The following is a 27,614-nucleotide window of genomic DNA, read 5'->3' as shown; positions in this document are numbered from 1 at the left end:
CTTTTCTTTTTACCTTTTCAAGAATGAATGTGACTCTAACCGCTTAATGTACAGACATGTTGAAATAACCATTGTGTAGTCCTGGATTTGGACAAGAGAGTTATCATTTCAGATTTTTTAAAAAGTTTATACTTTTTTAGAAATAGGGGATTAAAAATGTTAAAAATCGTTGATGACATCGTGTATGACATCACAATGGGATCACGATCAGGGATCAGATTCCAAAAATAATTCAGTGGAAATGCATGGATTCCGGTTGCTTCCAGTAGCAGCAACTGAAATCCATGCATTTCCACTGAATTATTTTTGAATCTGGTCCCTTATCATACCTGTTCATTCGTACTCATCACTCGACTTATCATGACTAAATTCAAGATGGCGGTGAACGGTAAACTTCATGAAGGTACTGTCTGCATACTGTCTGTCATTCACTTCAGGATTTTACAGTGGGACAGCCCTCAGCCCTTGAGAATTTAGCTGGTATGTCTGTGAGTCTTTGTGTGGAGAATGAGGCTGAGCCTTGGATATTTTCTTCTCTTCTCATGCCCTGAGGGCTAGTTCTGCTTCATCTTCTCATCAACAATGAGAGTGACTTGAAGCAAGTCAGAGGGAATTAATTTGTGAGGCCCCACGCATACTGTCCCTCAAAGAAAGAGGATGAAAGCCTGTTTATTTTATCTTTTAGTGTAGCTTTACAAAAAGGACTCACAGATACAGATCTATTTAACTTTTATTGTATTTGTTTCTATTGGCAATACCAGGTTGTCAGACCGGGGGTCAGATGGCGTGTTCCTTTAAGTTAAATGCTTTGCAAATTATTATGCAATGTTATATACACATTAAAAATACATCTTTGTGCAAAACAAATCTGCCTACAGCCTTCTATCCACTTTCCACCATACAAAAGCAAACACGGAGGTTTAAGACTCTGAAAGTCACAACATTGCAAACTCTAATTTTTTACTAATTCACTACTAAACATTATTTTATCCAATATATTTTGCACAAATGCAAAGACCTAGATAGCTTCTTTAGACATTGTTTTCTCTTATGGACAAGAAAGGAAATATATTCAAAGACACAAAGACACATCAAATTGTAAATGCAAAAAATCCTCTTAAATAAAACTTTTAAGTAAAGGAGTCCATTTGAGTGCATTTCTGACTAGAACTTTTCTTCTTTTTGTACATACTGGCGGTGTCCAATGTCCAGATCAGGGGCCTTGTTTTTCTTCAGTCTGCAGAAGAAAGAAAACTTGATTGCAATCATATACAATACAAGAGGTTGATTTACTGTACCAACTAAATATTTTCTGTCTCCCTTGTGCAATAACCTTGAAATCTTCACATTCAGTAAGATCCAATAATTTTAGAACCCTGACAACAGCTTATGTTTTTTTTCTCTTCATGGTGTGGTTTATTTTTCAATGTCAAAAATGAGTTAGAGCTGAAAAAACTAGATGTACCGCAAAGAGGTACAAAATATGACCGCTGTCCAGTTCTGCATATTCTGTGTTTTATGTGTCTGTGTATGTTCGCTTGTGAGTGTGTGTGTGAGTGTGTGTGTGTGTGTGTGTGTGTGTGGGGGGGTGATGGTATGTGTGTGTGTGTGTGTGTGTGTTTAAGTGTGCGTGTGCCTGCTTGCCTGCATGACAATACCACCCTCTATTGGTCAATGCAAAGCACTACACCCCTATTCAGGATGTTGATTACGTAAGGGATAATGGACGACACTCCATTAGATTATCCGAAAATAAACGCACGTTCGAGGTTGTAATGCGGCCACGACGCGCAGCGGACCTTGCACCTTGTAGTGCATTTATTTTTGGATGAAAGTCCATTATCCCACTTATTCTACTGTTAACAACATGTTAAATATTCATTTTACATTTTTTTTGTTATCTCATTTGGATAGTTGAAGCTGTTGAATAAGTATTTATTTCAAACTAATAGTACCACATAAATGGTTGCTACGCTGGAACACTACCTACCTACCAGCTAGGCTACATATAAAACAGTCAAAACGTCGATGAAATAAGGCATTTTTAATTTTTTGTAATGAACTGCACGTTCCCATTAATGGTGAAGTTTGACATGGAGAAGGCTCATTTGGAGTTGCCGCGGGTGTTGCAACTTTTTTCCCGGACAGTACCCCACTCCACTGCTTTCTGTCGACTGCCGTGGGTGCCCAGTAGCTGTTGAGACTAGTCTCGCATCTGTGTCCAGTCACTGCCATGATCTGCCGACTCTCGGACAGCAGCTGACCGACGGTTACGCGCAAAGAGTGGTTGGTGAAGCGCTGCAGTGTTTCTTTGATGTTTTTCCTTGATATAATCAGAGAGGGTGCAAGCGGAGCTAGTAATCAAGGATCTTTGATACAATGTTTCAAATCGGTAATTTTCAATGAACGTTCTAAAGAACTCGGGCGAATTGATACAAAATATGTAGGAAGGTCAAACAAATGGAACTACTTCATAGCCGTGCAAAAACCCGATTTTTAATTGCACGTTCTAAAGAACCTTCACAATGGGAAACTGAATCAAGCAGTAGAACAATGTAAGAAAACTAGATGTACCGCAGAGCGGCACAAAATATGACCACCGTCCAGTCCTGCACATTCTCTCCGCAAAAATAATGTCTCTTGTCTCTTGTCTTGTCTCCATCTCCTACTCTTGTCACTTTTGTGTATGTAAATTAGTGTATGCATGTGTGCATTTGCTTTTGTGTATATGTGTGTTTTCGCTTGTGAGTGGGTCTGTCTGGGGGTAATGGGGTGTGTGTGTGGGTGTGTTTATGTGTGTGTGTGTGTGCATGCGTGTGTGGGTTTGTTTGTGCATGCATGCGTGTACGTATCTTTCTGTGTGTGTTTGCGTGTATTCATGAGTGCGTATGTGTGTGCATGCATAGAGTACAGTCACTAAATGTACACATATATTCATTTATTGTATGGTCCCCCATGAACAGAATCCCACAAAACTTGGCATACATCCAGAGGGTATCATAATGATCCTACACTTTAAATTCCGTGCAGTTTTGAACCTGTCAGCCAAATATACCTGCGATTACAATGTTTAATTTTTGCTTTTTCATTTTTAACTAGGTGGCGCTATACATCAAATGAGTGGCTATGGGATGGGTTGTCATGGCCCCTGGAGGCCAACATACAAAAAAAATGGTCATCCTAGGCTCTACAGTTCTCGAGATATTCACAGAAAACTGTGCCCGGCCATCTACAGGCCAGTTGGTACAGTACAGTCACTAAATGTACACATAAATTAATTTATTGTATGGCCCCCTGTAAACAGAATTCCACGAAACTTGGCATGCATTCAGAGGGTGTCATAATAATCCTCCAATTGTGTGCAGTTTCGCACACACAAATAAAGATACACGCACACACACATACAGGCACGCATGGCCATGCACACACACATGCACACACACGCAGGCACACACACAGACACGCAAACACTCACACGCACACACAGGAGGAGGAGTCCTCCTCATTGCGTTTTAGCAGATATAAGTTTGCATGTAAGTGTTCTTACCCTTTCATGGTCTGCATTTCTGTGATGGTCTCTGGTAGGGCTTTTCCATATGTCTCCGGTAACAGTAGACAGAGAAGGCCTCCAAAGATGGCCAGGCTCCCCATTATAATATAAGGCAGGAACTTGTAAATTTTCCCTGAAAGGACAATGAGGTCATGCATAAGGTCGTGTAGGTCTGTTTTGTTTTAAAAACTATGAAGGTTACCTAATATCAGACAGTGTGATGTTACCCAAGCAGTGTGAAGTTACCCAAGAAATACTGACTAGTTTCTTGTAGGCCTTGGACTACGAACCCTGGAAGTGTCATTGCAAGGCATTTTTACTAGATTGTGCACTCAATTTAGTAAATTGTGTGCTCGTTTTACTAGTGTACTCATTTTAATATATTGCTCTCATTTCTCTGAAATGAACAAACTATTTACTAAATTGTGCATGCAATCTAGTAAAATGAGAGCACTTTCTCATGATATACAAAAAAATTATTTTCTCAAGATAACTTAAGGTTATAGTTGATTGATAGCAGTTGTAGATCGACCCACTTTCACCACAGACCTGATTCGTCTTCATGCTAAAACATTTAACAAAATATGACTTCAATTACAGTTCCGCAATTACTGTTACTGTGCAAAATTACTTTAGACATGATTATTACAATTTCAGCCACATCCTTGCTGAAGTGAAGTGTTTATGACTATTCTATGACTATTTGGTTACACTTTACTTTTTTTTTAAGTATATTTTTTTGGGCTATTTATGCCTTTTAATGACAGGACAGTGGAGAATGACAGGAAGTGAGTGGGAGAGAGAGTTGGGGTGGGATCCGGAAAGGACCACGGGGCAGGAATCGAACCCGGGTCGCCGGCGTACGGTGCATGCCCCAGCCAGTTGCGCCACAGCTAGATCCTGGTTACACTTTACTTGACAGTGTCGACATAAGAGTGACATGACACTGTCATGAACGTGTCATAAACAAGGCATAAACGTTTATGACATAACGCTTCGGGTATGGTTAGGTTTGTGTTCATGGCAGTGTCATGTCACTCTTATGTCGATACTTTCAAGTAAAGTGTTACCGACTATTCTATGACTATTTCTACGACTATTTCTATGACTATTCTATGACTATTTATATGCTCTGCAAATGCGCTTCAATTACACATCCAGTGTAGCAGCTGTAACTACTGTCTATCTATCTATCGCCCTGTATCTCAACCAGATAACCAGAGGATGTTTACTCACCCAAGTAAATGATGAAGGAGGAGAGGATGGAGGCAATGCGGGCGGCTGTTGAGCAGATGCCCATGCCAGTGTTTCTCAGCACGGTGGGGAAGAGCTCTGAGGTCACAGAGTAGACCACGCAGAACGCTGCCGTGATGCCAAACTTACCCACCATCTCAAAGAATATGGCCAAGTCAGGTAAGTCTGGAAAACACAAACACAGATGGGAACTATAGGGAGATTCACAGCGCTGACTGACTGATATTGTATCAATCAGACATTGTATCTAGACAGATAGACAGACAGACAAACTGATAGTTAGATGTTTATGTTTGTCCATCTGTCCATGTGTTTGTCTGTCCGTCTGCCTATTCATCTGTCCACTCTTTGTCTCTTGCCTGTGGGGATGAAGCATATGAAGAGGACAATGGCGCCCCCTAGCAGCAGGGTGGAGGACTGGCACACATGGCGGGAGCAGAACTTTAGCAGGAGCATGGCAATGATGTAGGCGGGCACCTCCACCACGGCCGACAGGAAGGCGTTGAGGTAGGGGCTTCCGGCCAGGTTTGAGGTGTTCAGGATCAGGCTGAAGTAGGCAAGAGTGATGACCATCCTACAACCAACAGCACAACACACAGTTCATACACATTCACTATGACTTTGGATGAGATGTCCGAACTATTGGATGAGATGTCCACACTATTGGATGAGATGTCCGCACTATTGGATGAGATGTTGGATGAGATGTCCGTACTATTGGATGAGATGTTGGATGAGATGTCCGCACTTTTGGATGAGATGTTGGATGAAATGTCTGCACTATTGGATGAAATGTCCGCACTTTTGGATGAGATGTTGGATGAGATGTCCGCACTATTGGATGAGATGTTGAATGAGATGTCCGCACTTTTGGATGAGATGTTGGATGAGATGTCCACACTATTGGATGAGATGAGATGTCCACACTATTGGATGAGATGTTCACACTATTGGACGAGATGTCCGCACTATTGGATGAGATGTCCGATGAGATGTCCGCACTATTGGATGAGATGTCCGATGAGATGTTCGCACTATTGGACGAGATGTCCGCACTATTGGATGGGATGTCCGCACTATTGGATGAGATGTCCGCACTATTGGACGAGATGTCCGCACTATTTGATGCACTATATCTGTGAGAGAGCAGGTCAGCCATCATCCAAACTAACTGCATTTGATATTTGATACCTTTAATAAGGTACATCAGGTGGTTTCAATCATTCAATCATTGTTCATTAATAATAATAATAGTAATAATAAGTTACATTTATATAGCGACTTTCTTAACACTCAAGGTCGATTTACAGAAGTCAAAACAAAACAAAAAAACTAAGATTTTTTTTATGAATCAATGAGTAGGCAGGTCTCCATTCAGCTCGTTTGCATAATATGCACATTAATACAAATTTGGCTGAAGAATATGCACATCTGTGTGTGTTTCCTGCGTTGTGGTAAAGGATATTATCCTAATATAGGTAAGAGTTCCCATCAATTTTAATCATGTTTAGAGCCCGACCAATATGGGATTTTAAAGACCGATAAACGATATTAATTTTCAACAAACACAATGTAAAAATGTGTTCTAATATTTACCATATTGAAAAGTTCTGATCAAGGTGGGATATTGTGTTTAAATAGGCCTAACTATCTGGTACCAAAGGCAAGGAAAGGAAAGTCAGTTAAACTTCATCCATCATTTTAATAACATTTCATGTATTTTCTTAATATTCACAACAAGTAAATTAATAAATTAAAAGTGATGGTGGTCCAATAGCGGACCAGAAGTGGCATGCCACCGGTGGTCCGCTATCTGCAAATCTGATTTTACTATCTGGGTTGTGACTGGACCCGCGCACCGGACCCATGGAGCACAAAAAGGCAGACACTCTATCTACTGTAGGTCCGGACAGTGGGCTAGAAATCCTGACGAATGGTCACCCTAGACAAACAATGGCTATTAGCTAACGCTATTGTTGTGGCTAACTACCTTAGCTACATGGTCAGAAAATGTATGGAATGACAGTCGAAAGAGAAAATTATAGTGCTGTTGTTAAGTTACTCGGTATAACCGCGTTTATGTTTCACAAATACACCAACAATCAAGTTAGCCTCCCCCACTCAACCAATGCTAACATTATTTTACTGTTGGACGTAACGTTAAGCTGGAAAGACAATACTGGACATTTAGATGAAGGATCACTATTTGGCTGTCCTTTACTTTATTTTAAAATAATTATTGGTTGTTATAAACGCCAATACCGATAGGTCAGCAAATAGCTAATATCAGCTGATAATATCGACACACACATTTATCGGTTGGGCTCTAATCACATTGTATCTTAAGCAAATCGAGTTAATTCACCACCCTCTAGTGATATATATGCACGTTAGAAGAGTGAATGCATATTTCAAGTGTTTCCAGTCAGGATTTGTTATTGAAATAGTTAAAATGTTCATTAACAAGTTTAATGGAAACCTGCTTTAGTTTTAACAATTGTCCAGTATGTAGTTGCTGAAACTCACCATAACACGGCACAGATTCCTACTATTGAACAGACATTGACGCTTCTCAGCACATCAAGAATTGAGTATTTTTTCTCTTTATTTCCGAGGAAGTTTTCAATCTGTTGGGGTAGATATAATCACATCTGACACTTAAAAGAGGGAAAGAAGGACAGCATTGTTTTAGTTGAAGAAAGTAAGCTCTGGCAGAAGCTTATTATACTTATTCATTTGTCTGTCACTGTTATCTAAAGTAACTTACATAGGCTACGTCATTTCTTACAAGGGCCAGTTTCCCCAGAGCAACTCGGCTTGCTCAAGGGCTCAATGGTGGCACCCGGGAATGCGGTTTATGTCGAATGTAAAAAGCCTACACCGGAAAACAGGTCTAATCACATCCACTTGTCAAGCGGTAACATTGATTCTGACACATAGACGGTAAAAATGATAAATAAGCGTTCACCCATAATTGATCAGCGACTACCATAAATGTTCAGTGTCATCACTGGCTTAAAGAAAACATAGTTTTTTGAGTATTTTTTGGGCAATAGCAGAATGCTGTCAGAAATTGGCCGTTTTATAATTTACAGGCGTAGGCCTTTAGGCAATATTTAAAACAGTGGTATCTGTTTGGACCACTGATTAAGTTTGATACTCAATGCAGTTTTGATGGTTGTAAAAAATGTCTTCATATGCTTTTGTACAAAACAAAAACATATGATATAAAACTGAATTAACAAAGCAGGTTAACTGGATTTAAACTATTACCAATTTGCTGATCGCTGTCAGAATAAATGCTACCTCTCAACAATCGGATGTGATTAGACCTGTTTTCCTGTATACTGTAGCCTTCTGACGTTCGGCATAAACCGTATTGCAGTTTGCATTGCAGTAACTGCCTGTTCAGTTTACTGAAATCAAGCAGTATTAGTTTAGAAGTATTTTTTATTATTATTGTGCTTATTATTATTATTATTATTTATACCCATCTTTGGATTTCCGAACTTATTGTGAGTATTATTATCCATTTTAACTCTTTTTTACTATTGTAGTTAGCATCTCTGATTTTGTCATCATGGCCAGCATGTTCACATTTCGCTGCTAGTCCTAAAGTTATACATAGCTCTATGTGTGCCAAATATACTTGAACTCCGTCCTATACTTCCAAACTAGAAGTAATCTCCCCTAAATGATTAACCCAGACTAGAAAGGCCACCGCCAGAATGGCCCTGGAAAGCAGACGGTTATACAGCAGTGGCTTACCTCATCAGGTGTGAAAATGACCTGGGGCACGGTGACCTTGTTCATCCTGGCTGCATCTCTCAGTATGGCCTCAGCCTCCTCCACTCTCCCCCGGGACAGAAGCCAGCGGGGCGACTCGGGAATCAGCCTGGTAGAGGCGGGAGAGGAGAGGAGAGGGGTGGTTATTCCTGTTATGTTACAGGTTAGGTTTTCATCCTTATTGAGGAGAGAGAAACAGAGGACAGGAGAGCCTAACAACATGCCTTCACACAACCCTCAACAGTATGCCCTTTCACACAGACAACACAAAGGCATGGCATGCAGCTTTTTGTAAACACTTTGGATATACCACCAAAAAGGGAATCTGCAACAGATGACAGATCGGTCTTTGATAATGAAAACAAACAGCAAGAGAGCAAATTCCTCATTATGAATAAAAAATGGCACACTTATGGTGCAGGGTCAAGCTGTCCTCAGTTCGTTTGAGAATGTTTTAAGATAAGATAAGATAAGATAAGACAAGACTTTATTTAATCCCGCACTGGGGATTTTACTTGTTACAACAGCCCAGAAGACAGATCCAACAAATTAAAAAGGTTTTTGTCTGCTGGGTTGTCACTTTTGATATCAACTGGATATCAAAAGTTCTACTGGAGTTAGAGTTCTGTTGTGTGTTGCTGCCATGGTAACGGTGTGTGCCTGGTTCGTTTCGTGGTCCCATGTAACATTAATGTCAAACTTGATGTTCTATTCAACAATTTGTCTTTGGCAATGGACTATGAAAGCCTACAGCTCCACGACATCTGTCAGCAGCAATTTGTTTTTGTCAAGCAACACTTGTCGCCTGGACTATAAATTAATTCTATTCATTTTTTTCTATACTTTTTTTGTATATTTATCGTTTTTGCTTTATACAGATGGGACAGTGAAGACTGACAGTAAGCGAGTGGGAGAGAGTCATGAGATGGGATTAGGACATGATACGTGGGGCGCGTTCGTCTCCAGTGAGCTCTTGGACCCAAATGTGGTACGGATGCTCGTTGCAACTGCTTGCGCCAAAGCTCCTCCACCACCCAAAACACTTTTTATATATTACATTAAACACAGTTGATCTGGATAGAGTAGTACAGTGCTGTTGCTCACCACCACAGAGGAACGTAGAGCAGTCTAATTGATCTGGATAGAGTAGTAGAAGGCTCTCACCACCACAGAGGAACGTAGAGCACTCCAGATGCCGCCATGGCAGCCACCAGCCACCGCCACTGGCGCAGGAAGTAGGCCACGGGCGGCATGGCCATGTAGCCCAGCCCCGAGCTCATGAACACGCCCAGGGAGCTGAAGACCACGCGCTCCGCTGGACCCAAGGTCTCGCAGCCTGGACCACACAGAGGGGACAGAGGGACAGAGAGAGGGAGAGAGAGGAGAGAAGAGAGAGGAGAGAACGAGGGAAATAGGGAGAGGAGAGAAGAGAGACACAGGGGGAGAAATATGGAGAGAGAGAAAGAGCTGAGAGAAAGAAGGAAATAGGGAAATGGGGAGAGAGACATGGGGGTAAGGAGAGAGATATAAGAGAGAGACACAGAGGGAGAGAGAGAGAAATAGGGAGAGATAGTGATAGAGAGAAATAGAGAGAGGGAGAGAGAGAAACAAACTAAGATACATATTTTTTGCTCAGATTTTGCACATGATTAAATCAGCTTTAGTTAGCCTTATGACTTTTCACTTTTTTATAAGTGTATTTTTTGGGCTTTTCATTTGATAGGGCAGTGAAGAGACTGACAGGAGTGAGGTCACAACTCTGGGCCACAGAGAAGGGAGAGGAGGCACCCCTATGTGCCTCTGGGAAAGACACACTGATAGCTTGCCAATGTAATCTATAGTTATACAACCCGAATTCCGAAAAAATTGGGACGCTTTGTAAAATGTGGATAAAAACACAAATCATGTCAACCCTATATTTAATTGAGAATAGTTCACAGACAACATATCAACTGTTGAAGGAGATAAATGTTTTTTTGGAAAATATATGTTCATTTAGAATTTAATGCTAGCAACACGTCTCAAAAAAGTTGAGACGGCATTTTTACCACTGTGTTCCTTCACCTCTTCATTTAACAACATTCTGTTAATGTTTAGGAACAAACATTTAGGGATTAAACATTCAGGAAGAGTTTTAAGAATGAAATGTAGTCCTATTCCTGCATTATATAGGATTTCAGCTGTTTAACAGTCTAGGGTCTTCTTAATCATGGTTTTCATTCCATGATGCACCCAGTTTGACAGGAATGGACTGCAGATAGGCCATTTTAGAACCTGGACTCACCCTCTAAGGAGAAATACTGTTTACATATGGGCAGAACTAATTTTGGCATTGTTTTCCTGAAGCATTCAAGATTTTCCCTGAATTGTGCCTTGCCAGATGTGCAAAATGCCCATGCCATAGGCACTGATGCATCTCCACAGTCATGGATGCTGGGTTTTGAACTGAGCACTATGAGCAAGTTGTTGTTGGATAGTCATGTCTAAATAAAATGGTAGAGTTTACACTAGTATTTGTGAATGGAACATTACACTGTGCTCATAGACAAGGGTTATCAGCCTAGCAACCCACTACTTGCCCTATGACAACTCCTAATCCCCATGGACAGTGCATTCCCTACAGTGGACTATTTGAACTTTCTGACACTAAATAGAATTCATGCATACTGAATGTAACCATCCTACCTCTTTGTAACATATACCTCAGGTGGCTTTAAACACCATATTCTATTCTCTACACCTAACTAACCTATTCATTTATCATACAGACCTTACTGCTCTGTAATTGACCCTAGGCAGATGGGTTAGGCCCTTGAGTCGTGGATCTGCTCGAGGTTTCTTCCTATAAGTATCTCCAATTCTAGGGAGTTTTTCCTTGCCCCTGTTACTCATGGGCCCTCTCTGAATGTTAAACACTCTGTAAAGCGACAAATGTTTTCCTGAGCCATTACTATGCTTTTCTTTACAGAAAAAGGTCTGGTTTTAACGCAGTGCCATCTGAGGTCCAAAAGACCATGGACATCCAATATTTTTTTCAGCCCTGTCCCTAGTTTTCCAAGATTTCTCTGTATTCTCTGAATATTTTAATGACATTATGTACTGTAGATGATGAAATCCTCAAATCCTTCACAATGTCATGTTAAGACATTATTCTTATATAGTTTCGTCATTTGCCCACACAGGTTTGCACTGAATGATGAATACCTCCACATCTTTACTTCTGAGAGACTCAAGGGCAGATTTATGTACATTTGTGAACAAAGTGTGATAAGCACCATGGCCAATCCCCAGAAAGCGCACACTGTCAGCTCATCAGGTAATCAGCGACATTCTCCGCCCACAATTTGCACTACTCACAACTTGGTAACACTTTACTTGACAGTATCGACATAAGAGTGACATGACACTATCATGAACACATGACACTGTCATGACACATAAAACCTAACCCTAACCTCTAACCCCAATCCTAACCCCAACCCTAATCCTAACCATAACTCTAAACTTAACCCTAAACCTAACCCTAATCCTAACCCTAACTTGTTATGACAAAAACTGAATGTCACTTAATAACAGGAGGGTTATGTCATAAACGTTTATGACTTGTTTATAACATATTCATGACAGTGTCATGTCACTCTTATGTTGATACTGTCAAGTAAAGCATAACCCAATTTAATAGTCAAATCTAGCAGGTAGGAAAGTTTAAGTTCATGACGTGAAAGTTAGACATACAGTGGGCAGTGCTTCGACTTGGCCAGCTTCACTCGCGGTCCTTTTATCACGCGACTTTAATTTGTATTTTCCCAGTGTGACGCTGCAACAACCCAAACAACCGGTAGATGGCTCAAGTGAGCAGTGTGTCTCGTAAAAAGAAATGGAGCCTGGAAAACCCTACACAGACTTCACTACAAACTTTAGCAGACTGGTTTAGAAATAATTTAATAGCCAGAAATATGCCTGCCCTGCCCTAATAAAGAAATATTTGGTTAACTGCGAGTGAATCCCGTTTGCAGCCGTAGAAGAAACGCAGGACAAATTAAACATTCTGGTTTTCTCCGAGTAGAAAGATAGACAGACATCATTTGGACAAAATATAGAGCATATTAACCTCCGTTGCTCAGTCAAATGCCTTCCTGTTACGTCCTGTTATCACGGAGTTACAGGCGATAAACGATTTTTGATGGTCACAAGTTTACTTGCGGTTTAGCGGTTTATTTTTTTATTAAAGAGTGTTTTTCATTTAAAGGTTTGACTTCGTGCTTATTCAGTAGAGCATTTAGTGCTCTTCCCAATCCCAGACGTTCACATTGCATGTTTGTTTGTAATGGATGCAACCGCGAGATACGCTTGTCATAGGCGCCGATACCGTGGATGCTCCGTCTCTCGGGCACCCACTGAAAACATCGAGCACCCACGTGTGACAGCTTACAGTCCCGGCTAAATTTACATTCATTTAAAATCAAACATCGCAGTTTATGTTAAATTCAGCATCTCTCATAATGTGATTGGATATGTTGCTGTCAATTCCCTACTTCATATACTAACCACCAATGAGAGCGTCTCTCGTATGAAAATTCCTGACACTTCCCACCTGAAGAATTAACGCAAGGCTTTGTCGGGTCTTCAGCCCCGAATGTTTAAAATGTATATAGCCCTGAATATCATTTTAAAAGTAGTCTGACAAAGCTTATTGTTTTGTGACACAGCTAAACACTGGTACCTCATAGAACGTCTATAACATAGCCTAGGTGGTCGCAACTCACAAAAGTAAGCAGATAGAAAGAACTCACGCAAATCTAGCCTACAACACGCAGACAGCTTTATGCGCAGGGGAGAGCGCGCGCGCACTGTGCTTTATGATTGTTGCCTTCTGATGGTATCTTGCTAATTCACTGAACTGCATTAGGTGACACAAATGGTATTGCCTTTATCTTATAACTCCTTGTCTGAGCGACTACCAGGCCTATGGTAAGAAAGGCAGGCGAAAGTTAAGATTGCTTCTGACATAGTACAAAGAAGCAACACTGGTGCTTTGAATACCGGTTCTGTTGTCTTTGAACGCTTCTCTTACTGACGCATTTGGATTAACATCTCCTTTTATGAGGCGGAAATATTTCACTGCAAAACAGACATGCGCTTTCATGGGCAGTTTCGTCAGGGAGGGCTTCTCCTCCTATCTTTTTACGCGAAACTCTCACTTTCCCCTAACCCTCCTAGGAATGTATATGCATGACACGGAAAAGCGCAAATTGTGGCCTGTTAATACATACCACACCATGGTTTTACGCGCATGTTGTGAAGAAAATACTGTACACCTCAAGTGTGCGTAAAAGTGGTAGTACATCTACCCCTCAGTCTTCCTTGGATGCTCTTTTTATCCCCATGGTTCCAGTTTACCTAATTAGTTGTGAAAAGTTCCTCCTTTTGTTGTCTTTATCATTTCACAACTTTTCCAGCCTTTTGTTGGCCCCGTCCCATCTTTTTTGAAACGTGTTGCTGGCATCAAATTCAAAATTTGCTCATATTTTCCATGAAATAGTTAGATTTCTCTCCTTCAACAGTGCATATGTTGTCTGGGAACTATTCCCACATAAATAAAGGGTTGGAATGATTCGTAAATCATAGCATTCTTTTTTTTATTCATATTTTATAAAGTGTCCCAACTTTTTTGGAATTAGGGTTGTAGATTGCATTTCCCTTTAGAATCACTCATTTGGCTAATGATTTGGTAGTTAATTGTCGAGTGCTGTCCTGGATTTCAAAATAGAAAGGCAGATGATAAACATGCAAGTGACTTTGAAGAGCAACAATCCAACTGCGGTAAGATGAGCCACTGAAGTACGCTAATGTACTAATGTCAGTCAGAGTCGAAGTGTATAGGACATAGGAGAGATGCACAGTATGGGCAAAGGATTACACATGTTAGAGGTGTTCAGAATCAGAACAAAGGTGGATGAGCTTGTTCTTCAAACGAACCTGTAACTGTTAGTGAAACACACTCAGCACACAGTGAACACACAGTGAAGTGAAGCACACACTAATCCCGGCGCTGTGAGCTGCCTGCTACAGCGGCGCTTGGGGAGCAGTGAAGGGTTAGGTGCCTTGCTCAAGGGCACTTCAGCCGTTCCTACTGGTCGGGGTTCGACCCGGCAACCCTCCAGTTACAAGTTCGAAGCGCTAACCAGTATGCCACAGCTGCCCCTACTCGCACCCGTGTCGACCAATGGTCAGTCGGTGACATCATTGCTGCTCAACCACATGGGAAGTGCAGGAAGTGAAGTGGTCAGCAGGGGCGTGCTGAGACCTTTGAAGGGGCAGGGGCTCAAATGTAAAAAAAGGGCACATGGATCAAAATTTTCAGAAAACGTGTTAACTTTATTTAAAACTTAATTTTGATTACAATCCAATAGAGAATACATAGGCTACATGCAAATTATATCAAAATAAAACATCTTCCATCATTTAAATTCTAGCATTATGCTATTTCAATGATGATGGTGGGACAGGCTTTTATATGGTTTAGCAATTTGCAAAGTAGTCTAATGCACTAATAAAAATTTTATACATTTTCATATTTATTCATTATGTATCAAGAAGAATGGGTGTAAATAGCAGACAGCCCCACTAACACAAAACGTTAAGGGAACGTTCGGGAACGTTAGTGTATGGTTCCCTAAAGGTTAGTTCGAACCAAACCAAAAACTAACGGTTAGGGAACGTTCCCTAAGGGTTCTAACGTTCCCTAAACGTTAAGGGAACCAACCAACTAAAACGTTCTCCTGTGGTTGCACAGTACCTTCACACAACGTTCCCGTTTGGTTGTCTTTGGTTGTTTTTTGGTTGTTCTGAGTGCGGTTTTGAAATGTTTATTTAAACAAGCTCCATTTCAGTTTTTGAAGTAGCCTAACATACAAAATGTTTGCAGTCACTTGATTTAGATCCACTCAAATGATTGGTCTTATGAAATCTAAGTAAGGTAAACATCATATCAAGATAATATTTATTTTAGGCTAATATCAATTTTACTAAATAAAAAATATATACTTTTGTGCTTTTTTTTACCGTATTAGGTGAATGAACTTTAAACAAGAATCTATCAATAGAACACTTTTCACAACTAAGAAAATTCACTTCTTTCATTTCACATTTCACTTCAGTTCAATTAGACAGGCTCTCCCTTACACGTAGGGCTACCCCCACGCCAGTAGGGGGAAGACAGCGCCTCTGCTTTCAGATTGATCGATTGAAGTCTTGTCCTGACTTCCGTAAACGGGCTCTGTTTGAATTCCGTGATTCCGTGAACACCGTTGGAAGAAGTCTTGGAATGGATTACACTCGTCTTGAATTCGATCTCGCGAAAGTAAGTGAAATATGTTACAGTTTCATGATGTAGGCCTAGTGGTTGTAATGCAAGGGTTTGAGGTTTAACCTTAAGTCCTTTCACTTGTAGGGCTTTGTTATATTCCGATTCTGCCAAGTTTGTCATTTACCAGAGCACATTGCTCGTTCGTCTTTGTTTGCTGCTGTTCTCAACGTGTTATGTTTTGCAGCATTGTATGTTTTGTGTAATCATGTTAACCTGCTCGCGTTGATGTTACAAATAATAGCACTATGCTACCGTTTCTTTTAATTAGTTTTAGTGTACAGTCAGTCCTTTTAGGCAAGTCACTCGGCAGCAGTGGTGTAGTCTAGTAGGCTAGTGGATATATTGTATGTAGCTGGATCTAGGCTACTGTGATGTAGGCTAGTAGTTAGCTGTAGTGGGTAGGCTATACTGTGATCAACCCCAAATGTATCCTAGTCTATTTTAAGTCGGTATACTGAGATGGTGATGCTTTTTAAGTGGGTATAACCTACTGAACAGTCCTGCATATGTAGGCTACACTAGAGCCATAGAGATGGCCATAGATAATGTGTACACTGTCGGCGGCCATCTTGTAACACAGTTTATCGGATAGACGATTCAAGTGAATAAACCTCTGAATTTTGCCTTCAAAAAGCTGAGATCCGGTAGCCTATCTTGCAATTTTTGCAATGGGAAAATAACATGGGGAGAGAATTATTGCACTCTCCTGGGGACGAAGAAGTCTGAAATGCAGACATTTTGCTCAATACACTTTTGTCCTCTGCCTTCGAGTGGTAGGCTAACTGTTATCTTCGGTAGGCCTATGTTAAGACAGCAACTTAGATTTTTGCTACCCCAGACCTAACTTGCAATGTAACTTGTCATAGGTAGTTAGGTTAAATTAACACCCTGATCTCCTTATAGGCAAATATGGCAGTTTTGGTTCCTTTTTGTAGGCGAACTTCAGAGGTCTGTTGGGAAGCATACAAGAACGGGCGGAATGTGTGTAGTAGGCTATACACAGCTGCCATACTGGCTTTACAAACTAAGCCCATTCTCCCCATTAGAAATTCTATGGGCTACAATACAAAAACCAAGTCAAAAGCTGGGCCAAATATTCAGTCAAGAAAATCTGGTTGTGTACAGGTGACTGATTGCTGCAATACTATCAATAATAGTTTTCTCTGTATGGAAGTACTGCTTTGTTCTACTACTGGCTCACAAAAACTTTGTTCTCTTAACGTAGATTCATACACCAAAGCTATGGAAAAGTGTCAGCGGCTGATGGACACTTCTTGCATTGAGGCGGAAGAAGATGCGAACGTCCACAAAAGGCAGTGCAGGGTCACGGATGGTAAGACCTCTTAAATACAGACTACATTATTTACACAATTCAAATATTCTTTTTGCAATCAGTGCAGATTGTATGGTCTTTTATTTCAGAGGAATCCGTTCCGCAAGCAAGAAAGCATTCCAGGATGGTGTGTGTGCCTGGAAGCCCTGTCTGTAAGTTAACATTTATACATGTATTTAAGAAACCAGTTGAGTCATATTTCCTACCATGGAACTACTGACATTCATGTTTATTGACCTGGTGCATATCATGTGGCTGTTCTGATGTATTTGTCTCTTCCTGCCTTTTTTTAGGTCAGCAGATGTCACTGCCTCCACCATCTGCATGTGAGTTTTTCTTTTTAAGCGATTGTTTAATGTAACAGCATAGGTTTATCTTTTGCAAATGTCATGTGCAAGAAACCTACCATAAATGAACTGACCAATATTCATATTTACTTTTTCTTTTTAGATGAGTCAACACCATACAGGCAACCAGCTCATTGCCCAGAGCTGGATGGGTCTATTATAACGCCTGCCACTTCATCTTGGGACCCAGTTGAAGGTACAGTGTCTTTGAATTTTCCATTTCCAAGTAAATACAATTTCATGACAAGGAACTTGAGAGTAACTAACTTTTTTTTGTTGTAAACAGCACATGACTTATCACACAGAGGGAGGTGGCTTGGCCATGGAGACGAAAATAAGAGGAAAAAGAAGACTCACTTAATTTGTTCACATATGCAAGTATATAATGCATTTAACAACTAAAACTAACACCATCCATTTTTCCATAGCAATAAGGACAACCATTACCGCATGGCACAGCGAATGGACGCATTTGAGGAGAAGATGGATGAGCTGCTCATGCTCTTAAGGAGCTCCCAGTCACCTCCCTCTGCCCAGTCGATGACCTATTGCTGTCGTCCTGCTCGACAGTCACTGAGCTGCAGGAGAGGAGGAACAAAATGCCCTCCCTCCAGGACTTGGTCTCTGCCCGCTTAGGTCCCAGAGTACATCACCAAAGACTCCACATATCCTGCACACACACTCTTTAACTTCCTCCCCTCTGGCAGGCGCTACAGATCCCTGCACACAAAAACAACCAGACACAAGAACAACTCTCTTCCCACTGCCGTCACTCTCCTAAACTGCAGATAAGTGGGGTCATCCCCACTTTGACCATTCACCTGCACATTACATACTTTATCATTCCAATATGTGTCTTGCACACTACATTTGCACTATTACTTTGCACTCTACATCACACTCCATGTGTACTTATATTGGTATTATGTCTTATTTCTATAGTTGTTTTGTATATTGTGTTGGTATCTGTCACAATGTATATTGTTGTCTCTATTGTACTCTCTATTGTATTGTCTGTCTATTTAATGAATGTATAGAGCACCTACCAAAGTCAAATTCCTTGTGTTAGTATACTTGGGCAACATGGAGTCTGATGTTATATATTTTTAGACCTTTTGTATTTTGATTATTTTATATTAAAGTTATAAATCCCATCAATTTTGTCTGTTCATTAAATCCTGCAAATATATAATAATGCATTCCTGCTCATGCAGTTTAAAGTAATAATAAAATTGGTATGCAAATTGCAATGTTAGGGGAAGGTTCCCTAAAGGTTGCAACGTTTAGGGAAGGGAACGTTTCCTAAATGTTGCAACGTTTAGGGAACGTTATGGGAATGGTCCCTAAAGGTTGCAACGTTTAGGGAACGTTAGGGGAAGGTCTATGAAGGTTGCAACGGTTAGGCAACGTTAGGGGAAGGTTCTCTAAAGGTTGCAACCTTTAGATAACGTTAGGGGAACGTTCAGCGAACGTTTTATATAACCAAGAACTAACGTTCCCGGAACATTCAGCAAACTTTCCATGAGAACCAAAACTTACTCAAAAAATAACCTTCGGGGAACCATAAATTGTTAGCTGGGAGAGCTGTAACACATTTTTCTCATTTCTCTCCTTGGTTCTGAAAATTCAGTAGGAGTGCATGTACTGTAGGCCTACTGTAGCCAGGGCACAGACAGATAGGTCTTTTCAGTTTTCATTAGGCTATTATCTACACAGAGATCATAGGCTATAAGGCTACATCGTATTGATTAAATTCAAAGCTAATTTTAATAGCCTAGAAATCTAGACGCACCCTGGCAGCAAATATGTTACTGCCTAGTCTGGCTTGTCAGGCTATAATTTTAATGTTTATCACAGTGAACTACCACCATTAGCAAGCTGGTGTCTTGCAGATTCACGTGCTGTGCGTGTGGCCACTGAGTGAAATGACGCGTAATGTAGCCTACTGTAAACAGAGAAGGACAAGTGGTCAGACAATTATCCATAACACCCAACTGTCTTAAAAATATTAGATAGTTAGCAGGCCAGACAGAACACACAAAAAAATAGTTTTGTTTACCCATGCTTCGCTGGTTTAACGTGATGAGAAGGGTGCAAACTTAACTGGTTACTGATCTACAATTCTGACTGTGACATGATTTAAGCATACCGCAAAGTCCTGTAAAATATGTAATTTTAATGTAGCCCAAAATGATAGGCTATTAAAAAAAGTCAGACTTTCTGCCCTACCGAAATGTATGGTCACCGCACGCTACTGGAAGGACGTGTGGAGTTGGGTTAGTTAAACAACTACAGTAGCCTATGTCGTCGGCTTATGACGATTTAGAAAAGGTTTGCCTACTCTGTTTTATGAACTAGGTCTACTAACCTAAGCTACTATAACATAGTAACCTAAACAGAATATGTTATGAACGTTCAGCCTTAGATTTTCGAAGCTGCCAGGTTATTGAAATGGATGGACCATGACATGGTTAAAACGGGTTTGATAGCCTACTTCATTAAACATGAAACAACTTTAAACATTTTATTCTCTATCTCTTAGCTGAATACTATTGCATGTTCAGATAGACTAACTGCCAAGTGACCTTACCGTGCTCCCAAACGTCTCCTGCAGCACTGTGCCTGCGTGCACCTTCTGAGAGTTCACTGAATGACGTCACGGATTGGTGGCCGCAAGGCATTTCAGTTAACACAGAACATTTTTATTTTTGTAAATTTCTAATTTCACAAACTATTAATGTGACATTTTAGCGAATATTCACGTTGGAACTAGCGGAAGTACTACACATTTTAAAAAGTAAAAAACGGGTCTTGTCAAAAGGGCACTTGTACATCAAAGGGGCAAAAGGGCAGGTGCTAGAGCCCCTGTAGCCCCCCTTCTCTGCACGTGCCTGGTGGTCGGAGTGGCCGAGGCGCACAACTCTTACCCAGAACGTAAGCGATCAGATAGTTGGAGATGGAGCCCATCCCAGAGCAGAAGTAGAAGACAGCGAAGATCTCCCAGTTCCACGAGAAGATCTGAGCAAACGTGGTCACCGTCTGGACGACCATCATCACAAAGAGCATGGGTCGCCTGCCAACTCTGGTGGAGGGCAAGAGATGGCTCTTCAGTGTCAGGGAGGTCAAGGTCATTGTCAAGGTTATTTTATTTGTCCCCCATGGGAGAAAATTGTGTTGGATAGAGGGAAACTGTTGCATCAGACAGATATTACAAGACATCACAATGACGGAGCACTATGAGTTCATCATAAACAAATGAATTAATAAATCAAATCAAATAATAAAATACACGTAACTGCATAGGCTTCTTACCGGTCTGACATCTGACCTGACAGGAACGTGCCCACCAGTGACCCTCCATAGAAGAGCGAACTGGTCAGCGGTACTTTGAACTCATTTTCACACACTAAATCCCACTGCAATGTCATCAGGTTCACACACACACACACACACACACAGTTTTATGTTGTGTTATATGTTCAATTGCTGTTATACATCACATCTACAACCATGCCTTTACACATTATATAACTAGAGTAGGAATTAGAGAGTGTGGATTCCTTTAGGGATCAACCATTTCACAGGACCTAAAATGGTCTCCCCACATTGACTCTATCCAGAAAAAGGCCCAGCAGAGGTTGTACTTCCTGACACAGCTACGGAAGTTTAATCTGCCTAAGGAGCTGCTGACCACTTTCTACTCAGCCATCATTCAGTCTGTCATCTGCACCTCCATCACTGTCTGGTTTGGGTCAGCCACCTGTACTGGTCCAGGGTCAGGAAAAGGGCAGCAAAAATCTCTGCAGACCCCTCACATCCTGGTCACAAACTGTTCAACCTTCTTCCCTCTGGTAGACAATACAAAACCAGCCGACACAAAGACAGCTTCTTCCCCAAGCAGTCACTCTGTTGAACGCTCAGAAATAGCCCCGACCCTTACACTGAACAAAGTCGATCAACACTGTTCTGCTCATCTACCTCATGTGTACTTCAATCTTACAATTACAATATTGCTATTAATACATTATCAATGCACTGAACTGCATTGCACTGTTTATATTTATATTTAAATCTTAAATCTCAGTCTATACTGATATTTTATTATTCCTACACTCTCTTCAATTGTATATTGCATCTTGCCTGTGCCTGTTGAGGTGTCCACGACCATGGCAACCTTGACAGGGACCACAAGGAAACAGACATCCCAGCTGGACAATTGCACTACACTATCCCACCCATAATGTTCTATTTATTGCAAATGTACTTACTATATTTATAATTATAGCCATATTCGACTGCTCTTCATTCTACTCTTACTGTTCAGTTTCTATTCTTTTATGTTTTTTTTTATTCGTATATGTTAAGTGAGTGTACTTTGAGAGCAAAGATTAACCGGAGTCAAATTCCTTGAGAGAGAGAGTAGATATAACAGGAAGCCCATGATGACAATTGGTAATGATTAACCACAGGGATGCAGTTCAGGAAAATTAGTTATCTTTAAGAGAATAATAGCAGTCATTTCCACATCTGATAGAGGTGGGTTTTTAACAGACCAAACCAGCTTTTCATATTATAAGCACCAGATGTTACAGTTTTTTTTTTTGAAACACAAACATTTGTTTTGGCTAGTGTGTTCCACATTGAAATAAAACGCCATTTTAAAAATAGTTTGAAAAGTTTTACCTGAATTGTGGACTTTCACAAGAAATTGGCAATGGTTGGTTCAATTTGGTTTATATAGTGGTCAATCAATCAATCAGCAATCAGTAAAAAAATATTTCTAATACTGAACTTATATTCTTATATTGTTCTTTAGTTTATCTTAAAGTATATGTGCACAGCTATGGCGTAGTTGTTGTTTTTAAACGAGTACACAAGAGATACTAGATATAGGTCAGCCCGTAGCCTAAAGATATTAGAACATGTTAAATACAGTATTTCATCGGCAATGATACTTGATAGGCATTCATTAACAATTATATCAGGACATAGAACAGCCACTGATGTCAGTTTCTCTTATGTTAGTGCTCACCTCAGTAACGATGGTGGACTGGTAGATGTCTTTACTGTACTTCCAGCCATCCAGACAGCTCTCCTGCTGAATCTGACTGACGTTGACGTCCACGTTGGGGACGTAGTTGAGCAGGGAGAAGTTCCTCAGCTGGTCCAGGCTGTATCTGCTGCAGGAGCTGCGTTTCACCAGCCCGTCCTGCACCACCAGGGGAATGCTCATGTTCCTCCAGCTCTCGCTGATGTTGCTCTCCTCCGGGACCAAACACTCGTGGGGCGGTGTGTCAGCCACAAACACGATGTAAATGCCCGTAAATCCGTTGGGCAAGATGCTGAAGGCCAGGGAGAAGAAGATCAGCTTCTGGAACGGTCCCCAAGTCCCCAGGAAGGAGGTGATCTCATCGTACTCTCTCATACTCTCTCCTTTATCCAAACTGCCCTTTCACTAGGAGGGGCTGCCTTTATCTCTCTCTCTCTGTCTCTTTCACACACACACACTCTCTCATTCACACAAACACTTTCTCTCTCGATACATCCCAAAGACCTATATGCACTATGCTATGTAAGATAAGCAGATCCCTTCATTTGGAAGTCATGAGTGCATGGGGAGTGTCCAGGGCCACAGATAAGTTACCCATAAGTGTGTGTGTGTGTGTGTGCATGCATGTGCCTGCGTGTGAGTGAATAATCAGCAGACATAATTTTTAAATTTTTAATTGTTAAAGCCACACCAAAGAACTTTTCCTCTGTCGCACACAGAGATTTAAATAATTTAGAAAATGTTATATTGTTGTTGTATTGATGAGAAGGACACAAGAAGAGGGAAAAAAGGTTGAGGTGAGGTACAGTAAGGTGAAGTAAATGAATCTGTCTTGACAAAACCTTTGGAGGGCGAAGGTCAGAAAGCGATGTAAGCCAAGCAGCCAAAGACTAGTGTCATGTTTTTGTAACGTGTTAATTTTTAACTCAGAAAAGCAGAATTGAATGTGCAATAACAACAGGTGTGTAGAGAGAAGTGCAGGTAATCTTTAAAGATGAACTGAACTGAAAGAATCAACATTGATAATGTGTTGATTATGACAATTAAAAATAAATGACACTAAAAATGTAATTAAAAAAATCAATACGTAGCCTTTTTTAAGCAACACCAAAATTGTGTTTGTTACTATTAGAATGCTGCCAGTTTCAATGACGTCACTGGCATGGTAAGACCTGCTGCAGCATATTATGTATACACGAAAATTAGTAATTTTAATGGCATGGGTTACACATTTGAGCCTGTGAGGGACAGGCTCAAGGGCCTCATTTATAAAAGTGTTGCGAAGAAACCATCCTTCAATTGATCTTAGATCATTTCTGAAATGATCGTACGTGTGACGAACGTACGTGTGACGTGCGTACGCCACCCTTCCAGATGTGCCCATTATAAATCACAAATGAACGTCAACTTGTGCGCAGCCGGATGGTTTTAGGTCTCCGCCTTGTAAACACCCCCTCATCAATATCATTAGCATATGTTTTAATGAAATCAATGGCCTAAAAGCTGTAGCCTATGTAAAATTATATATTGAAAACATTGTATAGGCCTAGCCTATGCCATCTGATGTTAACTAGCCTATATGCGTCAGTTCGAATAGCTTAACTAATTATGTTTTTTCCAGCAAAGCTTTCTGGAAAGAGATGGTATGCATCCATGTCCATTGTCGTCTGCTCGCTTTCATTCCTTTTGCTTGCAGTAATGTGAATAATCAACATTTAGTAGCCTGTTTAGACCTACTTTGTAGAAGAAAATAATGGGTAGGCCTACCTTATGAAGGAAAGACCTAGGCCTACAGCATAATCCTGTACGTTATGGTACAGTAGGCTACTGTACGTTTCCAATATGACACAGGGTAATATGCTGATTTAGTCTACAAAACAGAGGACTAAATTAAGCGTGATATGTCATGTAGGCTTAACGTTTCTTTTAGGATAAGCTATATTTTTGCTGAAAAAGTAGCCTAGTTCGCCGGTCATTATTCATCCATTCTGCTTTCGTATCTTTGCTATCGTTTTCTTTCAATAATGTCCAATGGCTTAAACATTGTCCTTTATTGTTTGCTTTAGGCCTACCTTTATATTTTAGCCTACATTATTCAACTCACGTACTGTCATCTGATCTTGGGCACTGCCAGTCAAAAAAAGCAAACAGGTGCGCGCTCTGCACCTCTTTACGCAACTCTGACGCAACACTAAATATGAAGATGCCTTGCTTTCAGAAGATAACTTCCGTCCCTTGGTTGTGTAGGCTATATATGATATAGAATATCTATAGCCTACATTGTATAGCTCACATTTAAATATTACCTTTCTGTTACGAAGCTGGGAATAGGCCTATGAGCGCAAATTAGGATGTAGTGGAGGCTAAACGCAGTTTATCCACCTCTGAAATTTCAGAAATAGAGTTTAGGCCTACCCACCTCTTATTAGAGTGTATCCACCTCTCAAAATAGTTTATTCACTTTTAACATTCAAAACTGTATTGTCCAATACTATCCTATATTCCCAATACTGTACAATAACCTCCACCATTATTAAACATGTTCTGAATGCCTTTTTAAAAAATCCGATATCGCATGGCGCAGTCCACCTCACCGAGATTGCAGAATTCATAGTTCACCCACCTCTTATTTTACCACTACATCCCTGGCACAAATGTACTTTTCCTCTCCTAAACGAGGGCAATTGGACATTTTATGGTCAACCAGTGGCGTGCACAGACATTTTGGGGGGCAGGTGCTCAGGAGGGGGCGGCACTTTTAGCGCACGTGGAACACTTAATTATAAAAAAAAAAAATTACACGCACATGTTGAATGAAATTTGACTTGTGCTGCAATTAGTAAATCAATATACAATTAAGACAATAAAGAGACCAAAATGTGTTAATTTATGTTGCCTAACTAAACCTATACAACAGAAAACGTTCGTCTTAACACATAGATTTGCAATTGCAAACTCTACCGAAATTATTTGTAGCCTATGTGGTCGTCCTCACGTTATCTGTCATTGACTTGGGCTACAGCGTAAAACTTTATCAGGTGACCAGTCGGCTAAAAATGCTTAGTTGTTTGATGCTGTATGAGACATTTTACTGCACAACAAAATGATTACACGTTGGGCTTAGCGGGCAAACTGTACGATTTTACTTGATCTGTAAGACAATAAAGAGACCAAACAGTACGAGAAGGAGTTATAGTGGGCTACTGACTGTTGTCATTACATGAATGCAGATGGGCATTTTTCACAGGTAATGGGGAACTTCCCGTTTCTTCTGTCACAAATTAATGTGTTAATACATGTTGCCTAACAAAACATATACAACAGAAAACGTTATTATTAACACATAAATTTGCAAAATCTACCGAAATTATTTGTATGTGGTCTTCACGTTATTTGTCATTGATTTGGGCTACAGCGTAAAACTTTATCTAGCTCCATCTAACTAGTTTATCAGGTGACCAGTCGGCAAAAATGCTTGTTTGGTGCTGAATGAGACATTTTACTGCACCACAAAATTATTACATGTGGGCTTAGAGGGCAAACTGTAAGATTTTGCTTGATCTGTATGTTACCTGGCTGATGGGGCACGGGAGAAGCAGCCTGTCAGCGACCATGCCCGCTATCTGAAGACGCTTACTGAACTGCTATGGTGCTGCGCATCTGGCGTGCCCTGCGCGCGACCGCGCGAGTTCACGTGACAAAGGAAGAGAGCTAGGCTGGTCGGGGGTGTGCGCAAGGAGGTGGCTCATTTCGGGGCATTGTTTCAGTCGTTTTTAATGGCTCAGGTTTTCAAAAGATCATTTCAAAGCCGACCTCAGTAAAATCTTAATAATATTAATAATAAAAAAACAAGTTTCAAAAGGGCATTTTCGTTGATAAAGGGCAAACTTCCTAGTGCTTTAGCACCACCTAGTGTTTATGTATGCACGCCTATGTGGTCAATATTAGATTGGTGAGAACACTAATATACTAGATCACCTGTAAGAATGTTTCAATCATTCTATTGTAGGTCTTGGTGTTTTTTTTAGATATTATGAAAGCTATACGTTTTTTCACTTTCTAGCGTTGACATGGATTTGAGCGTACGCACGGTCTAAGATCAAATCTGTGCGTAAGAACGCTTTATAAATGAGGCCCCTGTAGTGTCTTGACTACCACTAGATGGGGGACGATCCGTTTCAGGCTCCAGCTCAACCTTCAGTAGGATCATTTGGGTTAAAATGGGCCTACAGGTCATGTAGAAAACTGGACGAGGGGCGCTTGAGACAGCAACACGCACGCTGTCTCTCTGTCTCCCTCCATCCCTCACACACACACATTGCCTACTGTACATCCTCCACACAACTGCATACTCACTCACCACCACTACATTAGGCATATGCGAAGACTATGGTGCATATACAAATAAGCTATATAACACCCATTGTCACGACAATGTAGGCTAACGCAGTCTGGACTACTGGCACTCGTAACAGCAACTCACACGGGCTCTCTCTCTCTCTCTTGAAACTGTTAAAAACTTCGTTACCCCAAGTTGACCCCAGATACACGGAGGATACACGAGTTTTGCCGTTTATTTTAGGCTAACGTTAGTGGAGAGTTTGCAGGTTTTTACCTTGTGGATGTTGATATTGCACGAGTCTCTTATCAGCTCTGCTAGTTAAACTCCCTCGCATCAACATCTGCCCTGAGACGGTGAACAACTGGCTTCAGGGTGAGTAGAAAGGGACATTGGATTCTGTTTACAGACCCGCTGTGGTTTAGTTACCAGCTATAGTAAACGCATTATTATTGATCTGTGATATCATCGAAGTCATGGTTTACTCTCGGTCGGAGTGCTAGCTTGTGGAGTTTGACATAAGAGTGTTTCCAATGTGTTTAGCTGCTAGCCCTTTCCTAGGTTGGATTGTATGGTAGCCCATCTA

The 27,614-nt window shown here is 40.8% G+C and overlaps 1 protein-coding gene and 1 long non-coding RNA gene across 3 annotated transcripts; one reads left to right on the top strand and one right to left on the bottom strand.

The window, feature by feature from the left end:
* Nucleotides 1–712: 712 nt before the first annotated feature.
* Nucleotides 713–26,395, bottom strand: LOC125310854 (solute carrier family 22 member 5-like). Of its 2 annotated transcripts, XM_048268604.1 has the most exons (11): nt 26,262–26,395; nt 22,672–22,981; nt 20,952–21,055; nt 20,567–20,721; nt 9,755–9,926; nt 8,573–8,699; nt 7,331–7,431; nt 5,164–5,378; nt 4,787–4,969; nt 3,548–3,683; nt 713–1,237 (listed from the first exon to the last, which is right to left on the bottom strand). In XM_048268604.1, exons 2-11 carry the CDS (start codon nt 22,870–22,872, stop codon nt 1,165–1,167), a joined length of 1,467 nt encoding a protein of 488 aa, XP_048124561.1. In that variant the 5' UTR covers nt 22,873–22,981; nt 26,262–26,395; the 3' UTR covers nt 713–1,164. The 2 variants fall into 2 exon arrangements, with proteins under 2 accessions (XP_048124561.1, XP_048124559.1); XM_048268602.1 differs by lacking the exon at nt 26,262–26,395 and having other exon boundaries at nt 22,672–23,245.
* LOC125310855 lies at nt 17,370–18,578 on the top strand. The gene is made up of 3 exons (XR_007196376.1): nt 17,370–17,444; nt 17,586–17,618; nt 17,743–18,578. It is a non-coding gene; the product is annotated as an uncharacterized LOC125310855 (long non-coding RNA).
* Nucleotides 26,396–27,614: the final 1,219 nt, after the last annotated feature.

This window comes from Alosa alosa, chromosome 17, assembly GCF_017589495.1.
Source record: "Alosa alosa isolate M-15738 ecotype Scorff River chromosome 17, AALO_Geno_1.1, whole genome shotgun sequence".
Lineage (NCBI taxonomy): Eukaryota > Metazoa > Chordata > Actinopteri > Clupeiformes > Clupeidae > Alosa > Alosa alosa.
Note: the sequence above shows the minus strand (reverse complement) of the source record. Positions and strands in the feature narration are given on the sequence as shown.